Raw genomic sequence first — 26,223 nt, forward strand, 5'->3', positions numbered from 1 at the left:
TCAGAAAAAAGCTGAAAACTTGGATGTGGGACCAGGCTTCGGGTGACTATGAAGATAAGGATAATGGCAATGAGGACAAATTACTATGGCAATGGACTATGGACAAGCTTGACGGAGTCCCCGATCTCAGAATCTCAGCTAGATAAGGCCATATTGCTGTTATATTTAAGCATATTTTAATTGAATGGATTTAATGTTTTAATTGTATGCAATTACTGGTTTTATTATGGAAGCCGCCCTGAGCGGGGTATAAATATTTGAAAGAAATAAACAGTTGTGAATCCGGGCGGGAGGCAGACTGAGTTGGATCATACAGAAAGTCAGATGAGTGAATATTGGATAAGTGAGATTCTACTGTACTTAAAATGATGGAAATGTATGAATTCCAGTATAGTTAGTCACCCAAAATTGTATGTTAATCCAATTCAGTTTATTGATCTGCCGGTGAACACCAAGAATGATATGACGCATTCTTTAAGTCTGTGGTTTATATCATAAACTTAGCACACGCTTCTAAAGCAGACCAATGAGGCTTTTGCCTTCAGCCAATTCTAAAACTTGACTGGTGGCAGGATTGCTGTATCTGATTACTATTGCACTTTATTATCAGGTTCGCTGGCCTCTTTCTCCTCCCCAGTTTCCTTTCCAGCTTCTTGCCCAGTTTCCATTCCTTCCTCCTTTGCTTCGTCTTTTCCTTCTTCTTTTCCTTCTTCCTGTTCTTCTACCACTCCTTCTTTCAAATCTTCTTTTGGGATTTTTGCATCTTTCCGAGTTTTGAAGCCTCTGTAAGTCGCCTGGATTTTGACAGCAGCTTGTTCTTCTGTTAAACTAATTCTGCTTGCCTTAGTTCCCGCCTCCTGTGCAATTAAAAAACAAAGTTGCACATTCAAAGCTTTGCATTTCATCAGCTAATGGTATTGAAGTGTATGTTTAGTAAGGACACTTACATTTTCATTACTCAAAGGCTTTTGGAAATTGGCTTATAACACATGTCAAACTCAAGGCTGTGGTCCAAATTTGGCCCAACATGTCATTTTATGTGGCTGTTCAGATGCTGGATTACAACTCCTGTATTCCTCATCCATAGACATTATAACTAGGAATTATACAGCAACATCTAGAACAGTGGTTCTCAACCTTCCTAATGCTGTGACCCCTTAATACAGTCCCTCATGTTGTGGTGACCCCCAACCATAATATTGTTTTTGTTGCTACTTCATAACAGTCATTTTCCTACTGTTATAAATCATAATGTAAATATCTGATATGCAGGATGCATTTTCATTCACTGGACCAAACTGGGCACAAATACCCAATGCACCCAAATGTGAATGCTAGTGGGGTTGGGGGAGGATTGATTTTGTAATTTGGGAGTTGTGGTTGCTGGGATTTATAGTTCACTTATAATCAAAGAAAATTCTGAACTCCACCAGCGATGGATTTGATCCAAACTTGGCTCCAATGACCAATGGAAAACACTGGAAGGGTTTGATGGGCATTGACCTTGAGTTTGGGAGTTGTAGTTCACCTATATCCAGAGAGCACTGTGGACTCATGCAATGGTGGATCTGGACCAAACTTGGCACGAATACTCAATATGCCCAAATGTGAACACTGGTGGAGTCTGGGGAAAATAGATCTTGACATTTGGGAGTTGTAGTTGCTGAGATTTATAGTTCATTACAATCAAAGAACATTCTGAACTCCACCAACCATAGAATTGGCTCAAACTTCCCACATGGAATTCACATGACCATCAGAAAATACTGTGTTTTCTTATGGTCTTTGGCGACCCCTCTGACACCCCCTCGCAACCCCCTCAGGGGTCCCGACCCCCAGGTTGAGAAACACTGATCTAGAAGGCCGTCGTTTGTTCTGTTTAGTTGGGATAGTGGGGTCTGGACTTAGACACAAGGCTTGTGGATATGGTGTCTTTCCTTGAGAGCCTCAGGCCTTGTTGGGTTGCAATTCCTATTATCCCCAGGCTGCATGGTGATGGGATAGCAACAAGTTTTGACATCAGATGGCAAAAAGAATGTATCAGCTTTGCTACAGAAGACATTTGGAACTTTGAAAATTTTAGGTGATTTGTACAGGGTGAGGCAGCATAACTTCCTTTTTTCAAAACTTAATAAAACCCATTGTATGAATCAGAATTTTTTTATATAATGTAGGCGCACACCTAAAGTTTTGTTTTACGTAGTTTTGAAGATCAAATTAGGTAGGTGACGCCCCCCATTCTCCATACACTGAGGAAAACGATTTCTGGCGTTTGTCATGACTCTTGCCAGCATAGCAGGCGTTATGTTGGCAATTTCTTCCTGGATGTTGGTCTTCAAATCTTGTAGGGTCCTTGGATGGTTCCCATAAACATGGGATTTCAAAAAAAAAAACCCACAGAAAAAAATCACAAGGAGCCAAATCTGGAGAGCGGGCCGGCCACTCCAAATCCGCTCGAAAAGTAGGTCTCAACGGTAAAAGCATGCTCCTCACTGTTCCAACGCATGATGGCAACTGAACTGTGTCAGGACAAAACTTTATACTCCCGCCTCTCGAACGAGACCACTAGCGTTCCGCTACGTCTTCAACTGACTGAATGGTGCGCATTTTAAAAAAGGAAGTTATGCTGCCTCACCCTGTATAATAATACTTCTGTGGAAGACATGGATGTAACACAGGTATGGGCAAACCAAGGCCTGGGGAGCCGGTTGTGGCCCCTTGGGCTCTTTTCTCAGGCCCTCCTCTCAACAGTCTATCCTTCTTTCCTTCTCTCTTTCCTTCTACCCTTCCTTAACTCCTTATTTCACCCTCCCTCTCTCCTTCCTTTCCACCCTTTCATTCTTCCTTCCTTCCATCTGTCCTCCCTCCTCCCCCCCTCTCTCTCTCTTTCTCCTTCCTTCCTTCCTTCCTTCTTTCCTTCCTTCCTTCCTTCCTTCCTTCCTTCCTTTTGTCTTTCCTTCCTTCTCTCTTTTCTCCCTCCATTCCCTTCCATCCTTGCTTCCATCCTTCTCTTCCTTCCTTCCTTCCTTCCTTCCTTCCTTCCTTCCTTCCTTCCTTCCTTCCTTTTGTCTTTCCTTCCTTCTCTTTTTCCTTCCTCCTTTCCTCCTGGGGGATATTTAGCTGGGAGAAGAAAAGGTAAAAAGGGAATGTGAGAACTATGTTTGAAGATAGGGTATCCCATTTGGGGGGGGGGGGGGGTTGACTTTCTGCTCTTCTCTACACCAGGGCACAAGGAAGCAATGGTTTCAAATGGCAGGGAAAGAGATTCAACTGAAAAGATTAGGAAGAACTTCCTGAGAGTAAGAGCTGTCAGAGAGTGGCATGAGCTGCCTGGGAGTGTGGTGGAGTCTCCTTCTCTGGAGGCTTTTCTGCAGAGGCTGTCTATCAGGAGTGCTTTAATTGTGCCTTCTTGCATGGCAGGGGGTTGGACTGGATGGCCCTTGGGGGTCTCTTCCAACTCTAGGATTCTATATCAGGAGTGGGCAATACGGAGTCAAATGGATAAACTTTTTCTCTCCTGTCCACCATTTCATCCTGACCAAGGCCAACCCTTTTGGGACCAAAACGTTTCCTGTCTTTTCTTCACTTTTTGCCTCCGAAAGAGAAGAGGAAGGGGAGGAAACGGCATGGAGGAGACTTGGAGAGAACCCCCTTCCTCCCGGCCCACCCACCCCACTTTGGCCCACCATGCGGCCCCCAAGTTAGAAAGTTTGTCCATTCCTGATGTAACAACTATAACAAACATATATGTACACACACACACATATTTCTTTCATTTGCCCTAACCCCTTCCTCTTCTTCAGTAAAACAGCAGATATTTATATAACTCTAATCTACTAACCAGAGCTCCAAAACCCCCACCCCTTTCATTTTTATCTGCTTTTTGGGTGTCAACAATATTCCGCTTTGGTTAGACCACACCTGGAATATTGTGTCCAATTCTGGACACCACGATTGAAGAAAGATATTGACAAGTAGGAATGTGTCCAGAGGCGGGCGACTAAAATGATCAAGGGTCTGGAGAACAAGCTCTATGAGGAGCGGCTTAAGGAGCTGGGCATGTTTAGCCTGAAGAAGAGAAGGCTGAGAGGAGATATGATAGCCATGTATAAATATGTGAGAGGAAGCCACAGGGAGGAGGGAGCAAGCTTGTTTTCTGCTTCCCTGGAGACTAGGACACGGAACAATGGCTTCAAACTACAAGAGAGGAGATTCCATTTGAACATGAGGAAGAACTTCCTGACTGTGAGAGCCGTTCAGCAGTGGAACTCTCTGCCCCGGAGTGTGGTGGAGGCTCCTTCTTTGGAAGATTTTAAACAGAGGCTGGATGGCCATCTGTCAGGGGGGATTTGAATGCAATATTCCTGCTTCTTGGCAGAATGGGGTTGGACTGGATGGTCCATGAGGTCTCTTCCAACTCTTTGATTCTATGTTTTAAAGGTATAATAATAAAAAAACTATTGTTTAAAAAATTGGGATGAAAACTGGGTAAAAACTAAACGACCACTATATAAAAAAAATAATAGTTAATGCATTGTATTTATGGATTCTCTGTCCATGTATTCAGAAGCCCTTTGAAGGCCACCATAAGGCTAATGTGGCCCTTGATGAAAATGAGTTTGTAAATGAGTTTGGCTTATGCTATCCAGGGTGGGTGGAAAAACAAGCTGCATCTTGTTTTGTCACATTTAAAAATACATATTTCCTACAAGAAACCAGTGGGGCTATTTTTAATACTGGATCTTGTGAATGTCACTTGGACAGCTCTCTATCATCTTTCACAAGGACATTTTTGCCTGCTAAGAATTTCTGAATTTAGCACTTAAAATTAATACCAATGGGATGCAATGTATGGTGACACTGCACTCCCAAACTCCAGGTGACCTCTCCCAGTGGTTTTGTGTAGATGTTAAGCAGTGCGGAGAATGAAATAGAACTCTGAGGGACCTCACAGATCAATGGCCAGGACATTGACCAGGAATCTCCCAGCACCACATTTCCCAAAAGGCTGGAACTACTGCACAATAATGGCCCCAAGTCCCATTCTGCAGAAATATCATGCTGCTGAGATGTCCATCAGAACCAACAAGGACACAGTCAGGAAAAAATATATCTGGAAAGATTCCTTACGGACTCTGCCGCAGTCTTTTCCTCTTGATCCTCCTGTTTATCACCACCACCTGGTGGTGCAAGTTCCTGCAAAGACAAAGGCCATCTGCTATAAGAACACTAGATGCAGGGAATACAAATGATACTTTATTTAAAATCTTTTTCCAATCAAGATATTCACTGTGAAAGTCAGAGAAACGTTAAACAGAAGTCACAAATATGTGGTAAAAGTAGTGCTCCATATGTTGTTGAATTGTAAAATTTATAATCTATCAGCACAAGATAATATAGATAGGAATGGTGGAAATCCTCACATTTTGATAGCTTTGACCACTGCAAAGCAAACACATAATTTGCTTTTCTCTTTGTCACCCTCACGGTGTTACAGCAGTCTCTTAAAAGAGCCTCACATATTACTCATGAAGTAGCTTCAATTATTTTTCAGCTTAAAACTGAAATGGTACATCCTGAAAAAGAAAGCAGGAACTCTAAATTTAATTTGATAGGAGACATCTAAGCTGATTGAGGGCCCAATGGTGGTGCAGCTGACATGCTGAACTAGGTGACCGAAAGGTTGGCAGTTAGAACCTGGGGAATAGGGTGAGCTCCCGCTTTTAGCCCCAGCTTCTGCCAACCTAGCAGTTCGAAAACATGCTAATGTCATTAGATCAATAGGTACCACTTCGGTGGGAAGGTAACGGCTCTCCATGTAGTTATGCCGGACATATTTATTTATTTATTTATTTACGACATTTATATGTCACCCTTCTCACACCGAAGGGGACTCAGCGCAGCTAACAAGGTATATATTACATACAATATATTATATTATTAGCATAAGACAATATCAGCCTTAAACATTGCTATATTGCACCATAACACTATATCGTAATATTATTAGTAATATTACAAGTAATGTAAATATATAATTATAATATCATATTATTATCATATTGCAGTACATTATAATATTATAAATATTATATGTATATACAATATAATATAATCTGATATAATATATCATATTATATACAATATATTATATTATATTATTAGAATAGCACAGGAGACCTTGGAGGTGTCTATGGACAGCACCAGCTCTTCAGCTTAGAAATGGAGGTGAGCACCACCCCCCAGAGTAAGACAAAACTAGACCTAATGTCAGGAAAAACCTTAATCTGATTACCCAATGAATCAAAGCCCCACATTGACCAATCAGGTTCAAAAGCCACCAATGGTTGGAAGTGATTGACGGTATTTATAAACTGTTACTTCACCTCAGGAAGGAATTGTATCATAGACAAAGAAGTGTGGAGTGGCAACACAATAAAAACAACACTAAATCACAGCTTGCCTGGGAAATTTAAGAACCACAGTTGTTTGGTGGAGCGTCTGAACTAAGTTTGCATGTAAAGTCATCCTTAGAAGAACTCATTGGGCACAGGAGGCCAAGGACTTCATCAGATGGAGCGGGGGGAACAGGGAAAGCCGAACGAACCATCTTACCCAGTTCCCTCCCATCTTCCCCTGTCTACTGAGATAGCCAGCCATCCTATGTGTTTACCGCACATTTCCCTACCTTTCCCTACCTGTTAAAGCCTTGCATTCTGGTAATACTCAACTTCAGAATTGGCTGATAGGCTTCACTTCCATCCACTGTAGAAACGAAGCCCCACAAAGTCCCACTGGAAGTGCATGCATGATGTGATGTCCTCCGTGGGACTCCTGTGGGGCTCCATTTCCACAGTACATGGAAACAGAGCCTAGCAGCCGTCTGATGAGATACTAAGTCTAGCTACATGATATCCCGTGCTGAATTCCACCTGAATGAATTTTCAAAAAATAATCTGACAAAGAAGGAAAGTGCCAGAAGAATCCACACGAGTGATATACCGTATATACTCGAGTATAAGACAACCCGACTATAAGCCGAGGCACCTAATTTTATGACAAAAAACTGGAAAAACATATTGACTCGAGTATAAGCCAAGGGTGGGAAATGCAGCCACTACTAGTACATTTCAAAATAAAAATAGATACCAATAAAATTACATTAATTGAGGCACCAGGAGGTGAAATGTTTTTGAATATTTACATAAAATTGTAATTTGAGATAAGACTGCCCAACTCTGGTTAAATCATTATTCTAACCTTCTTCAATGTAAATATACTTGTGTATCTTTCCAACAATAATAAAGAGAGTAATATAATAAATGTAATAATAATAATAACAATAATAGTAAAGTAAAATAATGGAAATGCAATAATAACAGTAATATTAGACCATCGCACCGGGATTGTGGTGCAGCTGGCTGAGTGTCAGCTGCATTAAGATCACTCTGACCAAAAGGTCATGAATTCGAAGCCAGCCCGGGTCGGAGTGAGTGTCCGACCAATTGTGTAGCTTGTTGTCGACCTTTGCAACCCGAAAGACAGTTGCATCTGTCAAATAGGAAAATTAGGTACCACCTATGTGTGGGGAGGCTAATTTAATTAATTTATGGGGCCATAAAATGACTCCAGCAAAAAGCACTCAAGCAAAGCATGCGGGGAATGCGGAAGTACTTCATCAGCATCGCAGATGGACGATGAAAGCGACAGCTCTCCTGGTGGCCAGATAAAGTTAAATAGCCTCTGTGTATGTCTATATATGTTGTATGTCTAATTGGCATTGAATGTTTGCCATATATGTGTACATTGTAATCCGCCCTAAGTCCCCTGCGGGGTGAGAAGGTGGAATATAAATGCTGTAAATAAATAATAAATAATAGAGTAAAATAATAAATGTAATAATAAGAGTAAAATAATAAATGCAATAATAATCATAAATAGTGTAAAATAATAATGATGATAATAGGCTAACATACTGTAAATGTAATAATAATAGAGTAAAATAATACATGAAATAAATATAATACTAATAACAGAGTAAAATAATAAATAACCTTGACTCGAGTATAAGCCAAGGGGAGCTTTTTCAGCCTAAAAAGGGACCGAAAAACTAGGCTTATACTCGAGTATATACAGTAATTAGAAATGACAGGGAAGATTCTCAGTGCTACACTCCTGACTATTGCTTCTCCTAACACAGCATTGTTGCCACTGAAATTGTTTTCCATGCAGACCTTATTTCCTTTCCAATTTATATCTGCCTCCCATTCAAAGCTGCTAGTGACCGTATAGCGACAATAAAATAACTTATAGTGAGAAGACGGACATTCTCAATCCTATGACAATCCCTATGCACTCAGATATTTTTCTCATTGCTACCAGAAACCTTTTTTCAAGATCATTGCTGTCCTATGTCATGTTCAGTTTGTCAAGTCTGCAGAATAAAGGGAAGTAAATGCCCCCAGCTGAGTAATACTTACATTAAAAGCGTGATTGTTGTAGTATCTGTCATCTAGCTTTGCTCCCCATTCACTTGGGTCATATCCAGTTTCTGGAAAAAATATGTTTAAAAAATAACTACACATAAAAATAAAACCAGTTTCCTGATCAATATGTGTTTATTTAAAGTGGTAGTTGCAACAAAATACACTTAGGGAACTAACATTTCTCAGTGAAAGTCCAGCTTTAAGGGCCATGGGCCCTCCATTTCCTGTGCAGGATAACAAACCCAAGTAATAGCCTACAAGTGAAAGGAGGAAGCAAAGGCAAGACTCTCTGTGGCATTAAATAGCCAGGACATATTAAAAATCACATACTCATTTCAATAATAATAATAATAATCATCATCATCATCATCATCATCATCTTTATTTATACCCTGCCACCATCTCCCCGATGGGGACTCAGAGCGGCGTACATGAGGCCAAGCCCAAATGACAATTACAATAAAGAAAAACCAAAAACACAAACCGAAAACGCAAACAATCTATATAAATAAAAATGTAATGTTTGTTTGTGGAATTAACAGAACTCAAAAACCACTGGACAAAATGAGACCAAATTTGGACACAAGACACCTAACAACCCAATGCATGTCCTTCACTCAAAAAAATTAATTTTGTCATTTGGGAGTTGTAGTTGCTGGGATTTATAGTTCACCTACAATCAAAGAGCATTCTGAACCCCACCAACCATGGTATGGAACCAAACTTGGCACACAGTTCTCCCATGAACAACAGAAAATACTGGAAGGGTTTGGTGGGCAGTGCCCTTTGGTTTTGGAGTTGTAGTTCACCTATATCCCGAGATCACTGTGGACGCAAACAATGATGAATCTGGATCAAACACTACACGAATACTCAATATGCCCAAATGTGAACACTGGTGGAGTTTGGGGAAAATAGAATCTTGACATTTGGGAGTTGTAGTTGCTGGGATTTATAGTTCACCTACAATCACATAACATTCTGAACCCCACCAATGATAGAATTGGGCCAAACCTCCCACACAGGACCTCCATGTGGGCCACAGCAACGCGTGGCAGGGGACGGCTAGTAAACAATAACATCATAGTTACAAAGGAATTAGCAGAAGAAACAAAAGGCAGGGATGGGCAGACTCCAAGTTTGTGAGATATCCTAATTCAGTAAAATTCTTCACCAAAACAAAAGGATAATAAAGATGTATTGTCGAAGGCTTTCATGGCTGGAATCACTAGGTTCTTGTAGGTTTTTTCAGGCTATATGGCCATGTTTTAGAGGCATTTCTCCTTGGAGGAGAGAAATGCCTCTAGAACATGGCCATATAGCCCGAAAAAACTACAAGAACCTAATAAAGATGCAATATGATTTTATTTTTTTTATTTTTTTCGTGCCAGGAGCAACCTGAGAAACTACAAGTCGCTTTTGGTGTGAGATAATTGGCCATCTGCAAGGACGTTCCTCGGGGGACGCCTGGATGTTTGCTGTTTTACCATCCTTGTAGGGGTCTTCTCTCATGCCCCCACACGGGGAGCTGGAGCTGACAGAGGGAGCTCAACCTGCTCTCCTTGGATTTGAACCACGGTCAGCAGTTCTGCCTTTAAAATGATTAACTGCTGTAGTGAAAAAAGTCAAGAGAAGACGGAATCCCATTTAAGATCACGTCTTTACCTGTTTCCTGTTCTTAAAATGTTACAATAGCCTACAAAAACCTTTTTTTTTTCTATTCCACACAGACTTATGCCCCACTAGTACTTGCTGGCCTCTTTTTAAAATTATGTATATGTGTGTGCACACATGCAGGGGAACAATTCGTCCTAGCACTGGAAATATTCCTGCCCTGCTTTTTTAAAAAATCTGCACACTGTTCTTAAATGGCATAATATATGCTCAGGCTTCAAAATTTGGATTTCAGGGCAAGAAGAATTTATTTTGGTGCCGAATTCATAGAACTCTGTTATGTAAGAGCTGCTACTGTGCCCTATGCAATTAAAATCATTCGCTTCGATGTCAATCTGCTTAGCAACATCTTCACATAACAAAAACCAAAATAAATCTGAAGGTCTGTTAAACCAAGGAGGGGCAGAAGCAATTTTACTCCCAGCAAAAAGAAGTAGATTTCCACCTACAGCAGGCAGAGCTGATTGACTCAGTTGGGAAAATGGGAAAAAAATGTTTATACTGTATGTTATACAGAGAAATGCTCTCTTGCATTTCCCAATAATTTGCATATTGCATACTACCATTCTCTAGGAGCCTCTACTATACATTTCAAACCACCTAAAAAACAGCGAAGCCATGTTGAGCTGCCTATTAAGAAAATAACTTCTGTTTGAGTAAAGCCAAAATGATGTAATAATTACCATATATACTCGAGTATAAGCCGACCTGAACATAAGCCGAGGCACCTAATTTTAGGAGGACGAAAAGGCGAGGAAGGTCCACGGTGCTTGAATGAAGGACCTTCCTTCTCTACCTACCCTTCTTCCCTCCCTTTCCTTTCTTTCCTTTTCTTCTTTCCTTCTCCTTCCTTTCCTTCTTTCCCTCCTTCCCTTCCTTCCTGTCCCTCCTCCCTTTTTTCCTTTCCTTCTTTTCCTTCCTCCCTCCCTCCCTTTCCACCTTCTTTCCCTTTCTTCATTTCCTTCCCCTTCATTTCCTTCCTGCCCTCCTTTCTTTCCCTCCTTCCTTCCTCCCTCCTTCCTTCCTCCTTCCTTCCTTCTCCTTCTTTCCTTCTCCTTCCTCCCTCCCTCCCTTCCTGTCCCTCCTTCTTTCTTTTCCTTCCTTCCCTTCTTTCCCTCCCTCCCTTCCTTTTTCCTCCCTTCCTTCCTGTCCCTCCTTCCTTCCTGTCTTTCTATGTAAGATATAAATACAATATTAAATGCAAGGGACAGTCAAGAAGTAACGAGAGTAGGAGGGAAAGAAGGAAGGAAGGAGGGAGAGAAGGAGGGAGGGAAAGAAGGAAAGAAAGAAAGATAGATAGATAGAGAAGCAAGGAAAAAGAGAAGGAAATAAAAAGTGAAAGGAAAAAGAGAGAGAAGGAAGGAGAGAAGGAATGAAAGATAGGGAGGGAGGGAGGGAAGGAAGGAAGGAAGGATGGATGTAACCAAAGAGCAAAGAAAGGGAGAAAAGAAACAGGTAGAGATGGAAGAAAGATGAGAGATAGGGAAAGAAAAAGAGGAAAGGGAGGAAAGAGGGAAGGGAGGAGAGAAAGAGGGAGGGAAGGTTGGCCACAGCAACGCGTGGTGGGTACAGCTAGTATTTACATAAAACTGTAATGGAAGACTGTCCAGCTCGGATGAAACCATTATTCTAGCCTCCTTCAATGTACATGTGCTTACGTATCTTTCCAATAATAATAAAGAGAGCAAAATAATAAATTTAATAACAATAATAGAGTAAAATAATAAATGTAATCAGAGTAAAATAATAAATGTAATGAAAATAATAGGGTAAAATAATGTAAATGTAATAATATCAACAATAATAGAGTAAATAATAAATGTAATAAAAATAATAATAGAGTAAATAATAAATGTAATAAAATAATAATAGAGTAATAACATAAATATAATAAAAATACTAATAACAGAGTAAAATAATAAATAACCTTGGCTCAAGTATAAGCTGAGGGGAGCTTTTTCAGTCTAAAAAAAAGAGCTGAAAAACTAGACTTATACTCGAGTATATACAGTAGATTGTTTGCCTAAGACTTGGGGGACCTGAGCTCAATTGTCCTCTCACCTATGAAACTATCTTAGTTGACTTGTGCCAGTCACCAATTCTCATCCTGGCTTATTTATTTATTCAGAAAGGACCAAAGCAGTGACATCTCCAGCTCATCCCCTGTTTGCGTATCAGCCAGCACATCAACGACTTAAATCAAGAAATAGTTTTCTAAGTTCTACAGAGACACTCACTGGAACACCTCAGCAAGCGAGAGTCCAAAAATGGCAGGCTCAAACCCAGAACCTCAATCAATGGCTGATACCAAATGAGAGACTCCCCCCTGAGCACAGAGAAAACTGGGCGACTTGGTAGGCGCTGAACAGACTGCGCTCTAGCACCACGAGATGCAGAGCTGACCTTAAGAAATGGGGCTACAAAGTGGAATCCACCACATGCGAGTGTGGAGAAGAGCAAACCACAGACCACCTGCTGCAATGCAACCTGAGTTCTGCCACATGCACAATGGAGGACCTTCTTATAGACCAGAGGCACTCCAAGTGGCCAGCTACTGGTCAAAGGGCATTTAATCAACTACCAAGCTTGCAAACTTTCTTTGTTTGTTTGTTTAAAAATGCAGTACAATTGTTTGGCTTGTTCCTTACATGATAAATGAATAAATAAATATTCATTTATTTTATTTCGTACCAAAAGCACTGCATAAATTAGTATAAAACTGATAAAATAGGAGCGCAGGCGGCTAAGTATCTTTTGACCAAAAACAGGCAACAGCAATGGCATTGTCTGTAGCCTCCGACAATTCTTCCTCTGTACATGAGGCAGGGCATAGTGGACAAGCATACAGGTGCGGACTTATGCAACAGTATTATTATGACAATACAATGAGAAGTGATGAGAAGAATATTTGGTACCTCATCCTAAGTCGTTGACATGCTGGCTAAGTGTGTTTAAGGCAATATGGTCCTTGTGTTTAAGGCAATGTGGTCCTTGAATCTCTAAACAGATAAAAAGATGCTATGTACCTGGAAGGAAAGCCTATACATTCCAAAGGGATTTACTTCTAATAAAAATGATAAGATTAAACTGACCCAGTATTATCCCATGATTGACATCAGGTCAAATTATATCATCTTCAAATACTGACTGCTCACCAGTTGATGTTGTTTGGCTAGTCTCCACAATTATGAGAGTCCCAAACTTTTGTAAACAAAATGAGAATGGGACTTTTAAAGATACCAGATTTTATAGCAGGCAGCAGACTGTGTCTTTTACTGTATAGCTGGGATAATCAAGTGCCTTTCAGACCACAGTCTTTTGCACACTTTACATGGCAGACTAAGCCCCAGTACAGGCATGGGCAAACTTTGGCCCTCCGGGTGTTTTTGACTCCAACTCCCACAATTCTTAACAACCAATAGTCCAAAATACCTGCAGGGCTAAAGTTTGCCCATGCCTATCCTAGTGACATACTTCTGAGTAAATGTACATAGATATAGACTGTAGGAGTCTTTCTTAGGTCTGGCTGAAGATTCACATATATTAATTTCATGAAATGCTTGAGAAGCTAACTCAGTTGAGGCTCACTTTCTCTTTCGATGAGAAGAGTTTCAAAGTACTTGGCTGCAAAGCTTGGTATATCTTCAGGTTGGCTCCTCAAGACTTCCCTGGCCAGGCCTTCGAGCAGATTCGCAAACCCTGGAGGAATGCGTTGCGTGGTATTGGAGAATGGAATCGCCATTGCCGCTCAGGAGGTTTCCGTCTCACCTGCACTTCATTTATAAGACCAATGGAAGAGACATAATTTGAAAATTGGGAGTATTAGTTATTTATTTACCACTTTATCTCTTTATTTATTTATTTTCCGCCATTATCAAGACATAGAATCTTGATATAATATATGTGCTTGGGTAACTGTACCCCTGGAGCCAAGACTAGGCTGTGACTACTGACCTTAACTGAAAACTGACTGAAAGCCAAAACCAAGGTTACAACAACATCTGTTATAGAACTCCAGTATGCTGATGACAATGTCGTCTGTGTGCATTCAGAAGAAGATCTACAAGCCACTCTAAACACCTTCACAGAAGCCTACACAAAGCTTGGCCTGTCACTGAACATCGAGAAAACCAAAGTGCTGTTCCAGCAGTCACCAGCCAACCCCTCCCCAATGCCAGAGATACAACTTAATGGTGTAACATTAGAAAATGTTGACCATTTCTGCCACCTTGGCAGCCACCTCTCCACCAAAGTCAACATCGACACCGAAATACAACACCGCCTGAGCTCTGCGAGTGCAGCATTTTCCCGAATGAAGCAGAGAGTGTTTGAGGACCGGGACATCCGTAGGGATACCAAGGTGCTTGTCTATAAAGCTATTGTACTCCCAACCCTGCTCTATGCCTGCGAAACGTGGACTGTCTACAGACGTCACATACAACTCCTGGAACGATTCCATCAGCAATGCCTCCGGAAAATCCTGCAAATATCTTGGGAAGACAAGCGGACAAACGTCAGCGTGCTGGAAGAAGCAAAGACCACCAGCATTGAAGCGATGGTCCTCCGCCATCAACTCCACTGGACCGGCCACGTTGTCTGGATGCCTGACCACTGTCTCCCAAAGCAGTTGCTCTACTCTGAACTTAGGAACGGAAAACTGAATGTTGGTGGGCAGGAAAAGAGATTTAAAGATGGTCTCAAAGCCAACTTTAAAATCTCTGGCATAGACACTGAGAACTGGGAAGCCCTGGCCCTTGAGCACTCCAGCTGGAGGTCAGCTGTGACCAGCAGTGCTACAGAATTCGAGGAGGCACGAGTGGAGGATGAAAGAGAGAAATGTGCCAGGAGGAAGGCGCGTCAAGCCAACTCTGACCAGGACCGCCTTCCACCTGGAAACCGATGCCCTCACTGTGGGAGAAGATGCGGAACAAGAATAGGGCTCCACAGCCACCTACGAATCCACAAGGAATCCCATCATGGAAGACCATCTTACTCGTCCAACGAGGGATCGCCTAAGTAAGTAAGTAAGTAAGTAAGTAATATTACATGTAATATAAATATATTATATTATTATTATTAGTATTATTTTGCTAATATAAATAAATATAAATATTATATATAATATAAATAAAATATAATATAATATAAATCCCACAATATCTGCTTTGAACTGGGTTATCTGAGTCCACACTGCCATATAACCCAGTTCAAAGCAGACAATGTGGGATTGTATATAGCTGTGTGGAAGGGGCCTTGGATCTGTTATGGCTCAGTGCTGAGAGGGGACTAGCTTCAGTTTAGCAAGGCCTTCTCTGCAAAGTGGCACCAAACTGCGTTAATTCCACGGTGTGGACGCGCCCATGCCCGACCAGAGCGCAGGCCAGGCTTGAGCTCTTCCAGTGGGAAAGGGATGCTGAACCAACCCTTGGTTTCCCAACCCGGCCCGCCGGCGACAAGCATCACCCCGGCCTCGCTTTACCTCTTCAGCGTGGAATGGAAGGGACGGGGAGGGAGCCCGGCCTTTGTTGTCGGTTGTCTAGGCAACGCCGACGGCGACGGGAAAGGGACAAAACTCTTCGTTCCCAATTAAAGCCTTTCCCCTCGCCAACCTATTGGCCGAAGCCCCCGCCATTCAATGACGCCCGCCCAATCAGGAAGCCGCTTAGCTTTTTGTCCCCGCCCGCCTTGAATCCTTGGCCTTCGGGGACTCTGAGGGTGGGAGGGAGGAAAAGACGACGTCATAGAAGGCCAGCAGTGACGTCAGACCCGGCGTATGACGTCATCGCTGGCTTTTTATGGCGTTGCACAGTGCTAAGCACAAACTGACAGACTAAGCCAGTCCAGTGGGGCGCATCTATGATAATATTGTGTGGCAGAGGCTCCTTCTTTGGAAGCTTTTAAACAGAGGCTGGATGGCCATCTGTCAGGGGTGCTTTGAATTCAATATTCTTGCTTCTTGGCAGAATGGGGTTGGACTGGATGGCCCATGAGGTCTCTTCCAACTCTTTGATTCTATAATTATCTATGATGATATTATTAGTATTATATTGCTAATATAAATAAATATAAATATATTAAATATATATAAATATAAATAAAATAAATATAATATAATATAAATACCACAATATCTGCTTTGAACCGGATATAATGATCTATGATGATATTAATCTATAATGGAATGTGTCCAGATGAGGGTAAAATGCTCAAGGGTCTGGAGAACAAGCCCCATGAGGAGCAGCTTAAAGAACTGGGCATGTTTAGCCTAAAGAAGAGAAGGCTGAGAAGAGACATGAGGGACATGTATAAATATGTGAGGGGAAGTTATAGGGAGGAAGGAGCAAGCTTGTTTTCTGCCAACCTCGAGACAGGATGCGGAACAATGGCTTCAAACAACAAGAAAGGAGATTCCATCTGAACTTCCTGACTGTGAGAGCCGTTCAGCAGTGGAACTCTCTGCCCCAGAGTGTGGTGGGCGCTAGTTCTTTGTAGGCTTTTAAACAGAGACTGGATGGTCATCTGTCGGGGGTGCTTTGAATGCAATATTCCTGCTTCTTGGCAGAATGGGGTTGGATTGGATGGCCCATGAGGTCTCTTCCAACTCTAGGATTCTATAATTATCTATGGTGATATTAATCTATAATATTATATATGCTTCAGGTTCAGGTAGTGGTTCTCAACCTGTGGGTTCCCAGGTGTTTTAGCTTACAACTCCCAGAAATCCCAGCCAATTTACCAGCCCTTAGGATTTTTGGGAGTTGAAGGCCAAAACATATTGTTTTAATTGTTATTATATTGCTGTGTTATATGTAGTGGCATCGAATTGCTGCCAAAATGTAAGCCATCCTGAGTCCCCCTTTGGGGGTCGAGAAGGAACAGGATAGAAATATTGGAAATAAATAATCTATATAAATAAAAATGTAACGTTCGTTTGTGGGATTAACATAACTAAAAAAATACTGGACGAATTGACACGAAATTTGGACACAAGACACCTAACAGACCAACGAGTGTCCATCCCCCCTAAATACACACACACAAAAACTCCAGCGGGACAGACTTAAAAACCCAAAAAATACACCATATATACATATACACATACACTCATATACATATACACATGCACACATTCATACACACACGTATATATATATGCACAAACACAAATATACACATATACACATATACACACATACATATAATAATAATAATAATAATAATAATAATAATAATAATAAAATAATAATAATAATAATAATTAATTAATACCCCGCTCCATCTCCCCCAAGGGAGATTTGCATGAGGCCACGTCCATCACTACAATACACAACAAAATAACACAAGAACATAATAAAACCAAAAAATAAAATACACGAAATGCAAAACAATGTAATAAGCAACACAACAATATAAAATCAGACATTAAAACGCAGAAGATTTCGCTGGGCACACATACATATATACATATACACATGCACATACATATACACATGCACATACATATACACATGTGTGCACACATATACACACAAATATATGCATACATATATCATACACATGCACATACATATACACATGAATACACATGCCTACACAAAAATATACACAATATGCATGTCCACTAAAATTCACACACATATATATAAAATTCACATACATATATATACACACATATAACCCCACATATATACATAGAAACACACATATATACACAAATACACACACATAAACACATATATCTTTTTTTAATAATCATCTTTATTGAAAAACAGATTTTTTTCCATTTTGTGCAGAGAAAAAATAGTGCAAAGAATAGTGCAAAAACAAATAAGAAAAGAAAAAATAGGGAAAAGGCAAATAGGCAGATACAAGAAGAAAAGCAAAAAAGAAAAAAATAGAGCTAAAAATAGGAGCAGATTGTTATGGCTCCTTTGTTGACTTCCTGAGTATCTTTCTGGTGGTTTTTCCTCTTCTTTCTTTCTTCTCATTCTTCAGTCTTGTTTTCTCTTCCCTTCATGTTATTGTGTATCCATTTCTCTGTTTTAGGTAGTTTGTTACCTTTGTCCAGTCGGTCTCTTTTATTGGGGTCCCTTTATTTTTTGTTATTAAATATGTTAACCTGTCCATGTTTTTGATATCTATCACTTTTTCTATCCAGTCGCTAATTTCTGGTATGTCTTCTTTTTTCCATAGTTTCGCATAACAAATTCTCGTTGCTGTATTTAACAGAAAGAGGATTTTATCTGTATTCTTCTCTATTTCTTGGTCTGTTATTCCTAATAGGAATATTTCTGGTTCAAATGGAATTCTTATATTTAGTAGGCTTGGGCAATCCATGGTTCTAAATGGTTCTAAAGTACTTACAAAACTAAAGTTCTGGTGGTGAAAATTTCAGAACTCTAACAAAACTTTCAAAATTTAATTATTATTTCATTATTGGTGATTTTAATAACAGAACCAATTAGGAACTGCCATTCATTATGAAATTTTGAGAGTTTTGTTAGAGTTCTGAAATTTTCGCCACCAGAACTTTAGTTTTGTAAGTACTTTAGAACCATTTAGAACCATGGATTGCCCAAGCCTAATATTTAGTATTTCCTGTAGTGTCTTCTGTGTTTTTCTGTAATATATCTTGGCCTTGGTACACGACCACCACATATGGAAACACATATATCCACGCACAAAACACATATACACAGATTGGGCCACAGCAACGTGTGGCAAGGGACGGCTAGTAAATAAATAAATAGACTCCAGTTCAAAGTAGATAATCACTATGTAACAAAAATTGATCCCCCCCCCACCCTATTCCAGATTTGAAAGTGTTATTTCTTGTTTCATTGTGCAGTATTTACTCTGAAAGTATTTGTTATGCTCCAGACACTTTGTTTTTGCGCCTGCCACAAACTAACTTAAATTGGGTGAGACAATTGGACTTCATCACTAGAGCATGGATCCAGTTGTGGCCTCTTGCAGAATTCTGGGGCTTGTAGTTTAGTGAGGTGCCTTTAAACTGCCCTAAACTACAAACCCCAGAATTCTGCAGGAGGCAGAAACTGGATTCAAAGAGGATCCATGCTCTGGAGCAGGCAAGAGTAAACTTGGGGGCTCTAGATGTTTTGGATTCCAACTCCCATCATTCCTAACAGTCTCAGGCCCCTTCCTTTTCCCCCTCAGCCGCTTAAGCGGCTGAGGAATGTTAGGAATGATGGGAGTTGGAATCCAAAACACCTGGAGGGAGGGCTGCAGTTTGCCCATACCTGCTGTAGGCAGTGATTGCCAGTCTCTCGCCCTGGACTTCATTTCCCAGAAGCCTCCGCTGCTGTGGCCAATGAAAAGGGCTCCTGGGAGCTGAAGTCCAAAGAGCAGACCTTGCCCGGAGCGTGCCCTTCTGCCTGCTTCCTTCCCTCCGGGCTTGCTCTGGCCCAGTGTGAGGTCACACAAGGCGACTCCTCCCTCCCAGCCGCGCGTCAGCCCTCGGAGGAGCGCCCCAGGCTCTTGGAAGCAAGCGTTGGCTGGCTCGAGAGGTCCATGGCGTCCCCGCGGCTCTTCCTCGCCCCCGTTCTGCTCTTCGCTTGGAGCGCAGGTAAGGCCAGAGCGACTGCGCATGTGCGGCCGGCGCCCCCATAGAGCCCAATGCTAGGAAGGTTGGACTCCATCTCCCAGAATCCCCGGTAGCTCACCAAACCGGCTGGGGCTTCTGGGAGTTGAAGTCTTCAAAATCTAGAAGACCAAGCTTTGGGTGCCACTGATTGAGTGAATGCCATTGGAGACCATTGGAAGCTGCCATGGCTCCAGGCAGAGGTGGCCCTAGGTAATTTTCAATGGTAAGCGAACAGTATTTTGGCGCACCCCCCCCCCCCCCCAACCAATCATTGATATATATATTCTGTTCGTTGTGGGAGTTCTGTGTGCCATATTTGGTTCAATTCCTTCATTGGTGGAGTTCAGAATGCTCTTTGATTTTAGGTGAACTATACATCCCAGTAACTACACTTGCCGCACTTGCTCCCTTGCCTGGCCTGCTTTGGGTCCGGAGGCGTGCCTGAAGACCCCGGCGTGTGCACCAAAAGTCACCTCTTCTCCTGACTTTCTCCTCAGCCATTGGGACCGAGAGAGAGAGAGAGAGGTGGAGATGCCCACCTTTCCTGAAGGTAGGCGCAAAAACAAAGGAGGGAGCGGAGGTGGGAGATACCTCCAGCCGGAGGAGCTCTCTCTCTCTCTCTCTCTCTCTCTTGGTCCCAATGGCTGAAGAGAAAATCAGGAGAAGAGGCAACTTTTGGTGCGCACATTGGGGTCTTCAGACACGCCTCCGGACCCAAAGCGGGCCAGGCGCGGCGGCTCCGCTTCTTGGCCCACCCACGGATTGGGGAGAGGAGAGGAGGTGGGTGGAGCGCTGGGGGATCAGGAAAGGGAGCCGGTCATGGGGAAGGGATCGAACGTGGAGAACAATTGAGCACCGGCTCTGCTCGCGCACCCAGTGGCCGGGTGGAGCAGGAACGAGAGGGGCTAGGCGAGGCTCAAGGGCCCGGCCTCTTTGGGAAGAGGATCGCCCGGCAGTGAGGCAAGAAAGCCAAGGCTCCCCCCGGACTGCTAGGGCTGTTGTGAGCTGAGGGGGCGCTCCTCAAGTGGCGGTCGAGGGGCATTTACAGAGGCACCTCTGCACCCCTGGCAAAAAAAAGTGTTCTGCGACCGCTTACTTCGCGTAATGGATGAGCCACCTCTGGCTCCAGGCAATGAAATCCTTAAAGCTGTCATTTTTGCAAGGTGTTGGCTAGTGCCTCACCAAACTACAACTCCCAGGATTTCATAACCTTGAGCCATGGCTGTTAAAATGCTGCCAGGCTGCATTATTTTATGTAAGAGGCAAGGTGCAATGCTCACATTGACCCCTGGAGAAATCGACCCAGATTTTTGAGTTGACTCAAATGTCTCTAGACTTATACATGAGCATATAGGACAATGTGTCTGATGATATTTTGCATTATACAGGCCGTCCCCAAGATATGAACAAGATCAGTTCTGTAGGTTTTTCCAGCTGAATTTGTATGTAATTTGGAGCAGGTACATTTTAAGTGTAATACTAGCCATCTTCTATCTATATATAAATGCTCTATGCATAATGAGTACCTTAAAAACAAAAGAATCGATGAACGAAATCACACCAAATTTGGCAACAAAACATCTCACTACACAAGGGTGACCATCACTCAAAAATTATGATTTTGTCATTTGGGAGTTGTAGTTTCTGGGATTTATTGTTCATCTACAATCAAAGAGCATTCTGAACTCCTCCAACGATGGAATTGGACCAAACTTGGCACACAGGACTCCCACAACCAACAGAAAATACTAGAAGGGTTTGGTAGGCATTGACCTTGGGTTTTGGAGTTGTAGTTCACCTACATCCAGAGAGCACTGTGGACTCAAACAATGATGGATCTGGACCAAACTTGGCACGAATATTCCATATGCCCAAATATAAACACAGATGGAGTTTGGGGAAAATAGACCTTGACATTTGGGAGTTGTAGTTACTGGGATTTATAGTTCACCTATAATCAAAGAGCATTTGAACCCCACAAACGACAGAATTGGGGCAAACTTCCCACATAGAACCCCCACGACCAACAGAAAATACTTAAGGCTATTCAGTCCAACTCCCTTCACCAGGGCAAGAAAATGTAATCAAAGCCCCTCCTGACAAAGAGCCATCCAGCTATATAGATATAAATAGATATATATGATCCACACACACACAGATATAGTATCATAGACTTGAAAGGGACCCTTAAAGAAGGATAATGATATGTTGCATGTTCCAGGGTGGGCAAACCAGACACTCTCCACATCAACACTGACAAAGAAAGAACAAGAAATACTGTTTACCCACAAGCATCAAGAAATTACGCATATTAGAAACCAACACTTTCTCATTAATTTTCCAGATCACCAGACTGGGCCACAGCAACGCATGGCAGGGGATGGCTAGTCTATCTATATTATTATAAAATATAATTATAATGTATTGTCGAAGACTTTCATGGCTGGAATCACTGGGTTGTTGCAGGTTTTTTCCAGCTATATGGCCATGTTCTAGAGACATTCTCTCCTGACGTTTCGCCTGCAGCTATGGCAAGCATCCTCAGAGGCAGTGAGGTCTGTTGGAACTAGGAAAATGGGTTTATATATCTGTGGAATGACCAGGGTGGGACAAAGAACTCTTATCTGTTGGAGCTAGGCGTGAATGTTTCAACTGACCACCTTGATTAGCATTTGATGGCCTGGCAGTGCCTGGGGCAATCTTTTGTTGTGAGGTGATTAGATTCTTTCCTCTCTACTGTTTTGCTGTTGTATTTTTTTTAATACTGGTAGCCAGATCCACCCAGAGGAAAAGTGTTCTTGCCATACATCAAGGGAACCACTGACCGCATGGGGAAACTGATGAGGAAACACAACATACAAACTATCTACAGACCCACCAAGAAAATCCAACAAATGCTACGTTCAGCAAAGGACAAGAGGGATCCTCTCACCTCTGCAAGAGTCTACCGTGTACCAAGCAGCTGTGGACAAGTCTACATAGGGACCACCAAACGCAGCATTGCCCAAACACGAATCAAGGAACATGAAAAGCACTGCAGACTACTTCAACCAGAGAAATCAGCCATAGCAGAGCACCTGATGAACCAACCTGGACACAGCATATTATTTGAGAACACAGAAATGCTGGACCACTCTCACAACCACCATGTCAGACTACACAGAGAAGTCATTGAAATCCACAAGCATGTGGACAATTTCAACAGAAAGGAGGAAACCATGAAAATGAACAACATTTGGATACCAGTATTAAAAAAAACTCTAAAATTACAACAGCAAAACAACAGAGAGTAAACGATCTGGGACATCTAATCACCTCTCAAGAAAAGATTGCCTCAGGCACTGCCAGGCCATCAAATGCTAATCAAGGTGGTCAGTTGAAACATTCACACCTAGGGAACGGTTAACACCCTGTGAGGAACGGTTAACACCCTGTGAGGTTTCCTTTGCTGTCTGTGCCCCTGTTCAGAAGATTTCACCTCACTTTCTGTCCCTGTGAAAATTGGATTTTGAAGAAATGTGACTTAATAGGGACTTTTGTACCTTTTCATGCCTTCCAGGTACCCAGCTTCGCTTTGCAAACTATTATGGGGATCACATGGTGCTGCAGAAGGAACCCAGCTGTGCAATCGTCTGGGGCTATGGGACTCCCGGGGCCGACATTACCGTGACTGTTTCCCAGGAGCAGAACTTTACGATGAAAGAAATTGCAGAAGTGCGCGGTAATCAAAGAAAAGATATGACTCTGTTTTCCACCCTTTCAATTGCACATTTCTCTAAAGCAGGCATGGGCAAACTTCGGCCCTCCCGGTGTTTTGGACTTCAACTCCCACAATTCCTAACAGCCTACCGGCTGTTAGGAATTGTGGGAGTTGAAGTCCAAAACACCGGGAGGGCCGAAGTTTGCCCATGCCTGCTTTAGAGACTGATAACATTATTAGTTCAGTAACTCTTGTTCCAGAATCTCTGATCACTAGCCATTGTTTAGTTCTTGGAGCCAAGGTCCAAAACAATCAAGGACCAAAGTTAAGACCAATTGCTTAATTATCAACCAGCAGAGTGCAAAGAACTAAGAAAAAAAGGAAGCATAATAGTAATAAGTAACAAATATTACTACTACTATGTAACATGATTTTTGTTCCTGGATTATGAATGTTATTTCCTAATTGGTTCCATCATAAAAACATGGGAAAAGTTTATTAAACTGCAAAAAAACTTTGTTTTTCTCAGATATAGTGCATAATGGTTTGCTCTAGTTTTTTATGACTATCTCATCGGATCTCAACCAATTCAACGTAAGTTTGAGGCAGCCACAGAAACAAAAAGTTACTGTTCCTGGTTTGAAATAACACTTTCAGACCAGGAACAGATATTTTTCAAATTTTTGTTACATAGTGTAATAGTTATTATTTTGTTACCTGCCTCTCCTCACAACTCAATTTTTTTTCATGTCAGGAATGGCTTGAGAAACTGCAAGTTGCTTCTGGTGTGAGAGAATTGGCCGTCTGCAAGGATGTTGCCCAGGGGACACCTAGATGTTTTACCATCCTGTGGGAGGCTTTTCTCATTTATTTATTTATTTATTTATTTATTTATTTATTTCGGTTTCTTCTACCCCGCCCTTCTCACCCCGAAGGGGACTCGGGGCGGCTTACAAAGGCACAATTCGATGCCAGCATCACATAACAGTAGTAAAACAAAATAATATCAATTAAACAGTTAAACAGTTGAACAGTTAAACAACAATTCCTGCATTACAACCCTAAAACCAATAAAACCAATAAAACAATACAGTCCCAATTACTCCTCATAGACGGTCAGCTTTCGCAATCTCATAGTCCAAATTCCAATTCCACATTGTCAGTCCTGTCAGTCCTAGTCGTTTGATTGTCCTTATCTAGTTGTCAGATCGCCCAAAGGCCTGATCCCACAACCACGTCTTTACTTTCCTCCTGAAGGAGAGGAGGGATGTTGATGCCCTAATTTCTCCCAGGAGTGAGTTCCACAGGTGAGGGCCACCACCGAGAAGGCCCTGCTCCTCGTCCCCACCAACTTCACTTGTGATAGCGGTGGGGTCGAGAGCAGGGCCTCCCCAGATGATCTCAGACTCCGGGGTGGGATGTAGAGGGAGATACATTCGGACAGATACACTGGATCAGAACCGTAAAGGGTTTTTTAGGTCAAAACCAGCACCTTGAATTGTGCTCGGAACTGAACCGGCAGCCAGTGGAGCTGACACAGCAGGGGGGTGGTGTGCTCCCTGTATGACGCTCCAGTGAGTAGTCTGGCTGCCGCTCACTGGACCAGTTGAAGTTTCCGAACAGTCTTCAAGGGCAACCTCACGTAGAGTGTGTTGCAGTAGTCTATTCGGGATGTAACAAGAGCGTGGACCACTGTGGCCAGATCAGACTTCCCAAGGCACGGGCGCAACTGGTGCACAAGTTTTAATTGTGCAAAAGCTCTCCCGGCCACCGCCGAGACCTGGGGTTCCAGGCTCAGCGATGAGTCCAGGATCACTCCCAAGCTGCGAACCTGCGTCTTCAGGGGGAGTGGAACCCCGTCCAGCACAGGCTGTAACCCTATGCCCTGTTCGGCCTTACGACTGACCAGTAGGACCTCTGTCTTGTCTGGATTGAGTTTCAATTTGTTAGCTCTTATCCAGTCCGACACAGCAGCTAAACACCGAATCAAGGTCTGGACAGCCTCCTTGGTGACAGGTGAGAAGGAGTGACAGATCTGGACATCATCTGCGTAGAGATACCACCTCAGTCCAAAACTCCAAATGATCTCTCCCAGCGGCTTCATGTAGATGTTAAACAACATTGGGGACAGAATTGAACCCTGTGGGACTCCACACGACAATGGCTGTGGGGCCTAACAGGTGTCACCCAGTAACACCTTCTGGGACCGTCCCTCAAGGAAGGACTGGAGCCTTCCTTGTTCCCACATGAGAAGCTGGAGCTGACAGGTGGGAGCTCACCCCATTCGCTGGATTCAAACTGCCAACCTTTCGGTCAGCAGTGCTGCTGCACAAGGGTTTAACCCATTGTGCCACTGGGGACTCCTAGAGTCAAAATACAACAATATTTTTATAGCAGTGTGTTTTAATGTATGCATTTGATTGATATGTTTAAATCAAATAGGAATATGGAATGGCTGGACAATGAGATTGGATAAAGTTTTTAATTGTTATGGTTTTTATATTATTTATTAATGTTTTTAAATGTTTTATGGCATTGTTGGGCATTGAATTGTTGCCTCTGTAAACCGCCCTGAGTCGCCTGAGGGCTGAAAAGGGTGGTATACAAATATAGTAAATACATACATACATACATCAATATAAAACATATAAATCAAATACATATATTAAAACATATTGCTAGAAAATACACATATTAAAATATGGCTTCTGGATGCATTCAACTTTGTGTGAACTCCAGGTAACATGCTGGAATTGTTT

The 26,223-nt window shown here is 42.2% G+C and overlaps 2 protein-coding genes across 4 annotated transcripts in view; one reads left to right on the top strand and one right to left on the bottom strand.

The window, feature by feature from the left end:
- Nucleotides 1-408: 408 nt before the first annotated feature.
- On the bottom strand, nt 409-15,766 carry SPA17 (sperm autoantigenic protein 17). 2 transcript variants are annotated; one of them, XM_060787223.2, is made up of 5 exons: nt 15,640-15,766; nt 13,749-13,928; nt 8,481-8,551; nt 5,131-5,196; nt 409-857 (listed from the first exon to the last, which is right to left on the bottom strand). In XM_060787223.2, exons 2-5 carry the CDS (start codon nt 13,900-13,902, stop codon nt 591-593), a joined length of 558 nt encoding a protein of 185 aa, XP_060643206.2. In that variant the 5' UTR covers nt 13,903-13,928; nt 15,640-15,766; the 3' UTR covers nt 409-590. The 2 variants fall into 2 exon arrangements, with proteins under 2 accessions (XP_060643206.2, XP_060643205.2); XM_060787222.2 differs by having other exon boundaries at nt 13,749-13,933; nt 15,640-15,764.
- A 3,740-nt stretch (nt 15,767-19,506) lies between these two features.
- The window catches only part of SIAE (sialic acid acetylesterase), a 41,046-nt gene continuing 34,329 nt past the window's right edge, over nt 19,507-26,223 (top strand). For both annotated transcript variants that reach the window (XM_060787565.2, XM_060787564.2), the window contains exons 1-2: nt 19,507-19,746; nt 23,324-23,485. In XM_060787565.2, the coding sequence (XP_060643548.2) occupies nt 19,692-19,746; nt 23,324-23,485 (217 nt within the window). In that variant the 5' untranslated portion in view covers nt 19,507-19,691. The remainder of the gene's footprint in view (nt 19,747-23,323; nt 23,486-26,223) is intronic.

This window comes from Anolis sagrei, chromosome 7 (assembly GCF_037176765.1).
Source record: "Anolis sagrei isolate rAnoSag1 chromosome 7, rAnoSag1.mat, whole genome shotgun sequence".
In the NCBI taxonomy this organism is placed as follows: Eukaryota; Metazoa; Chordata; class Lepidosauria; order Squamata; family Dactyloidae; genus Anolis; species Anolis sagrei.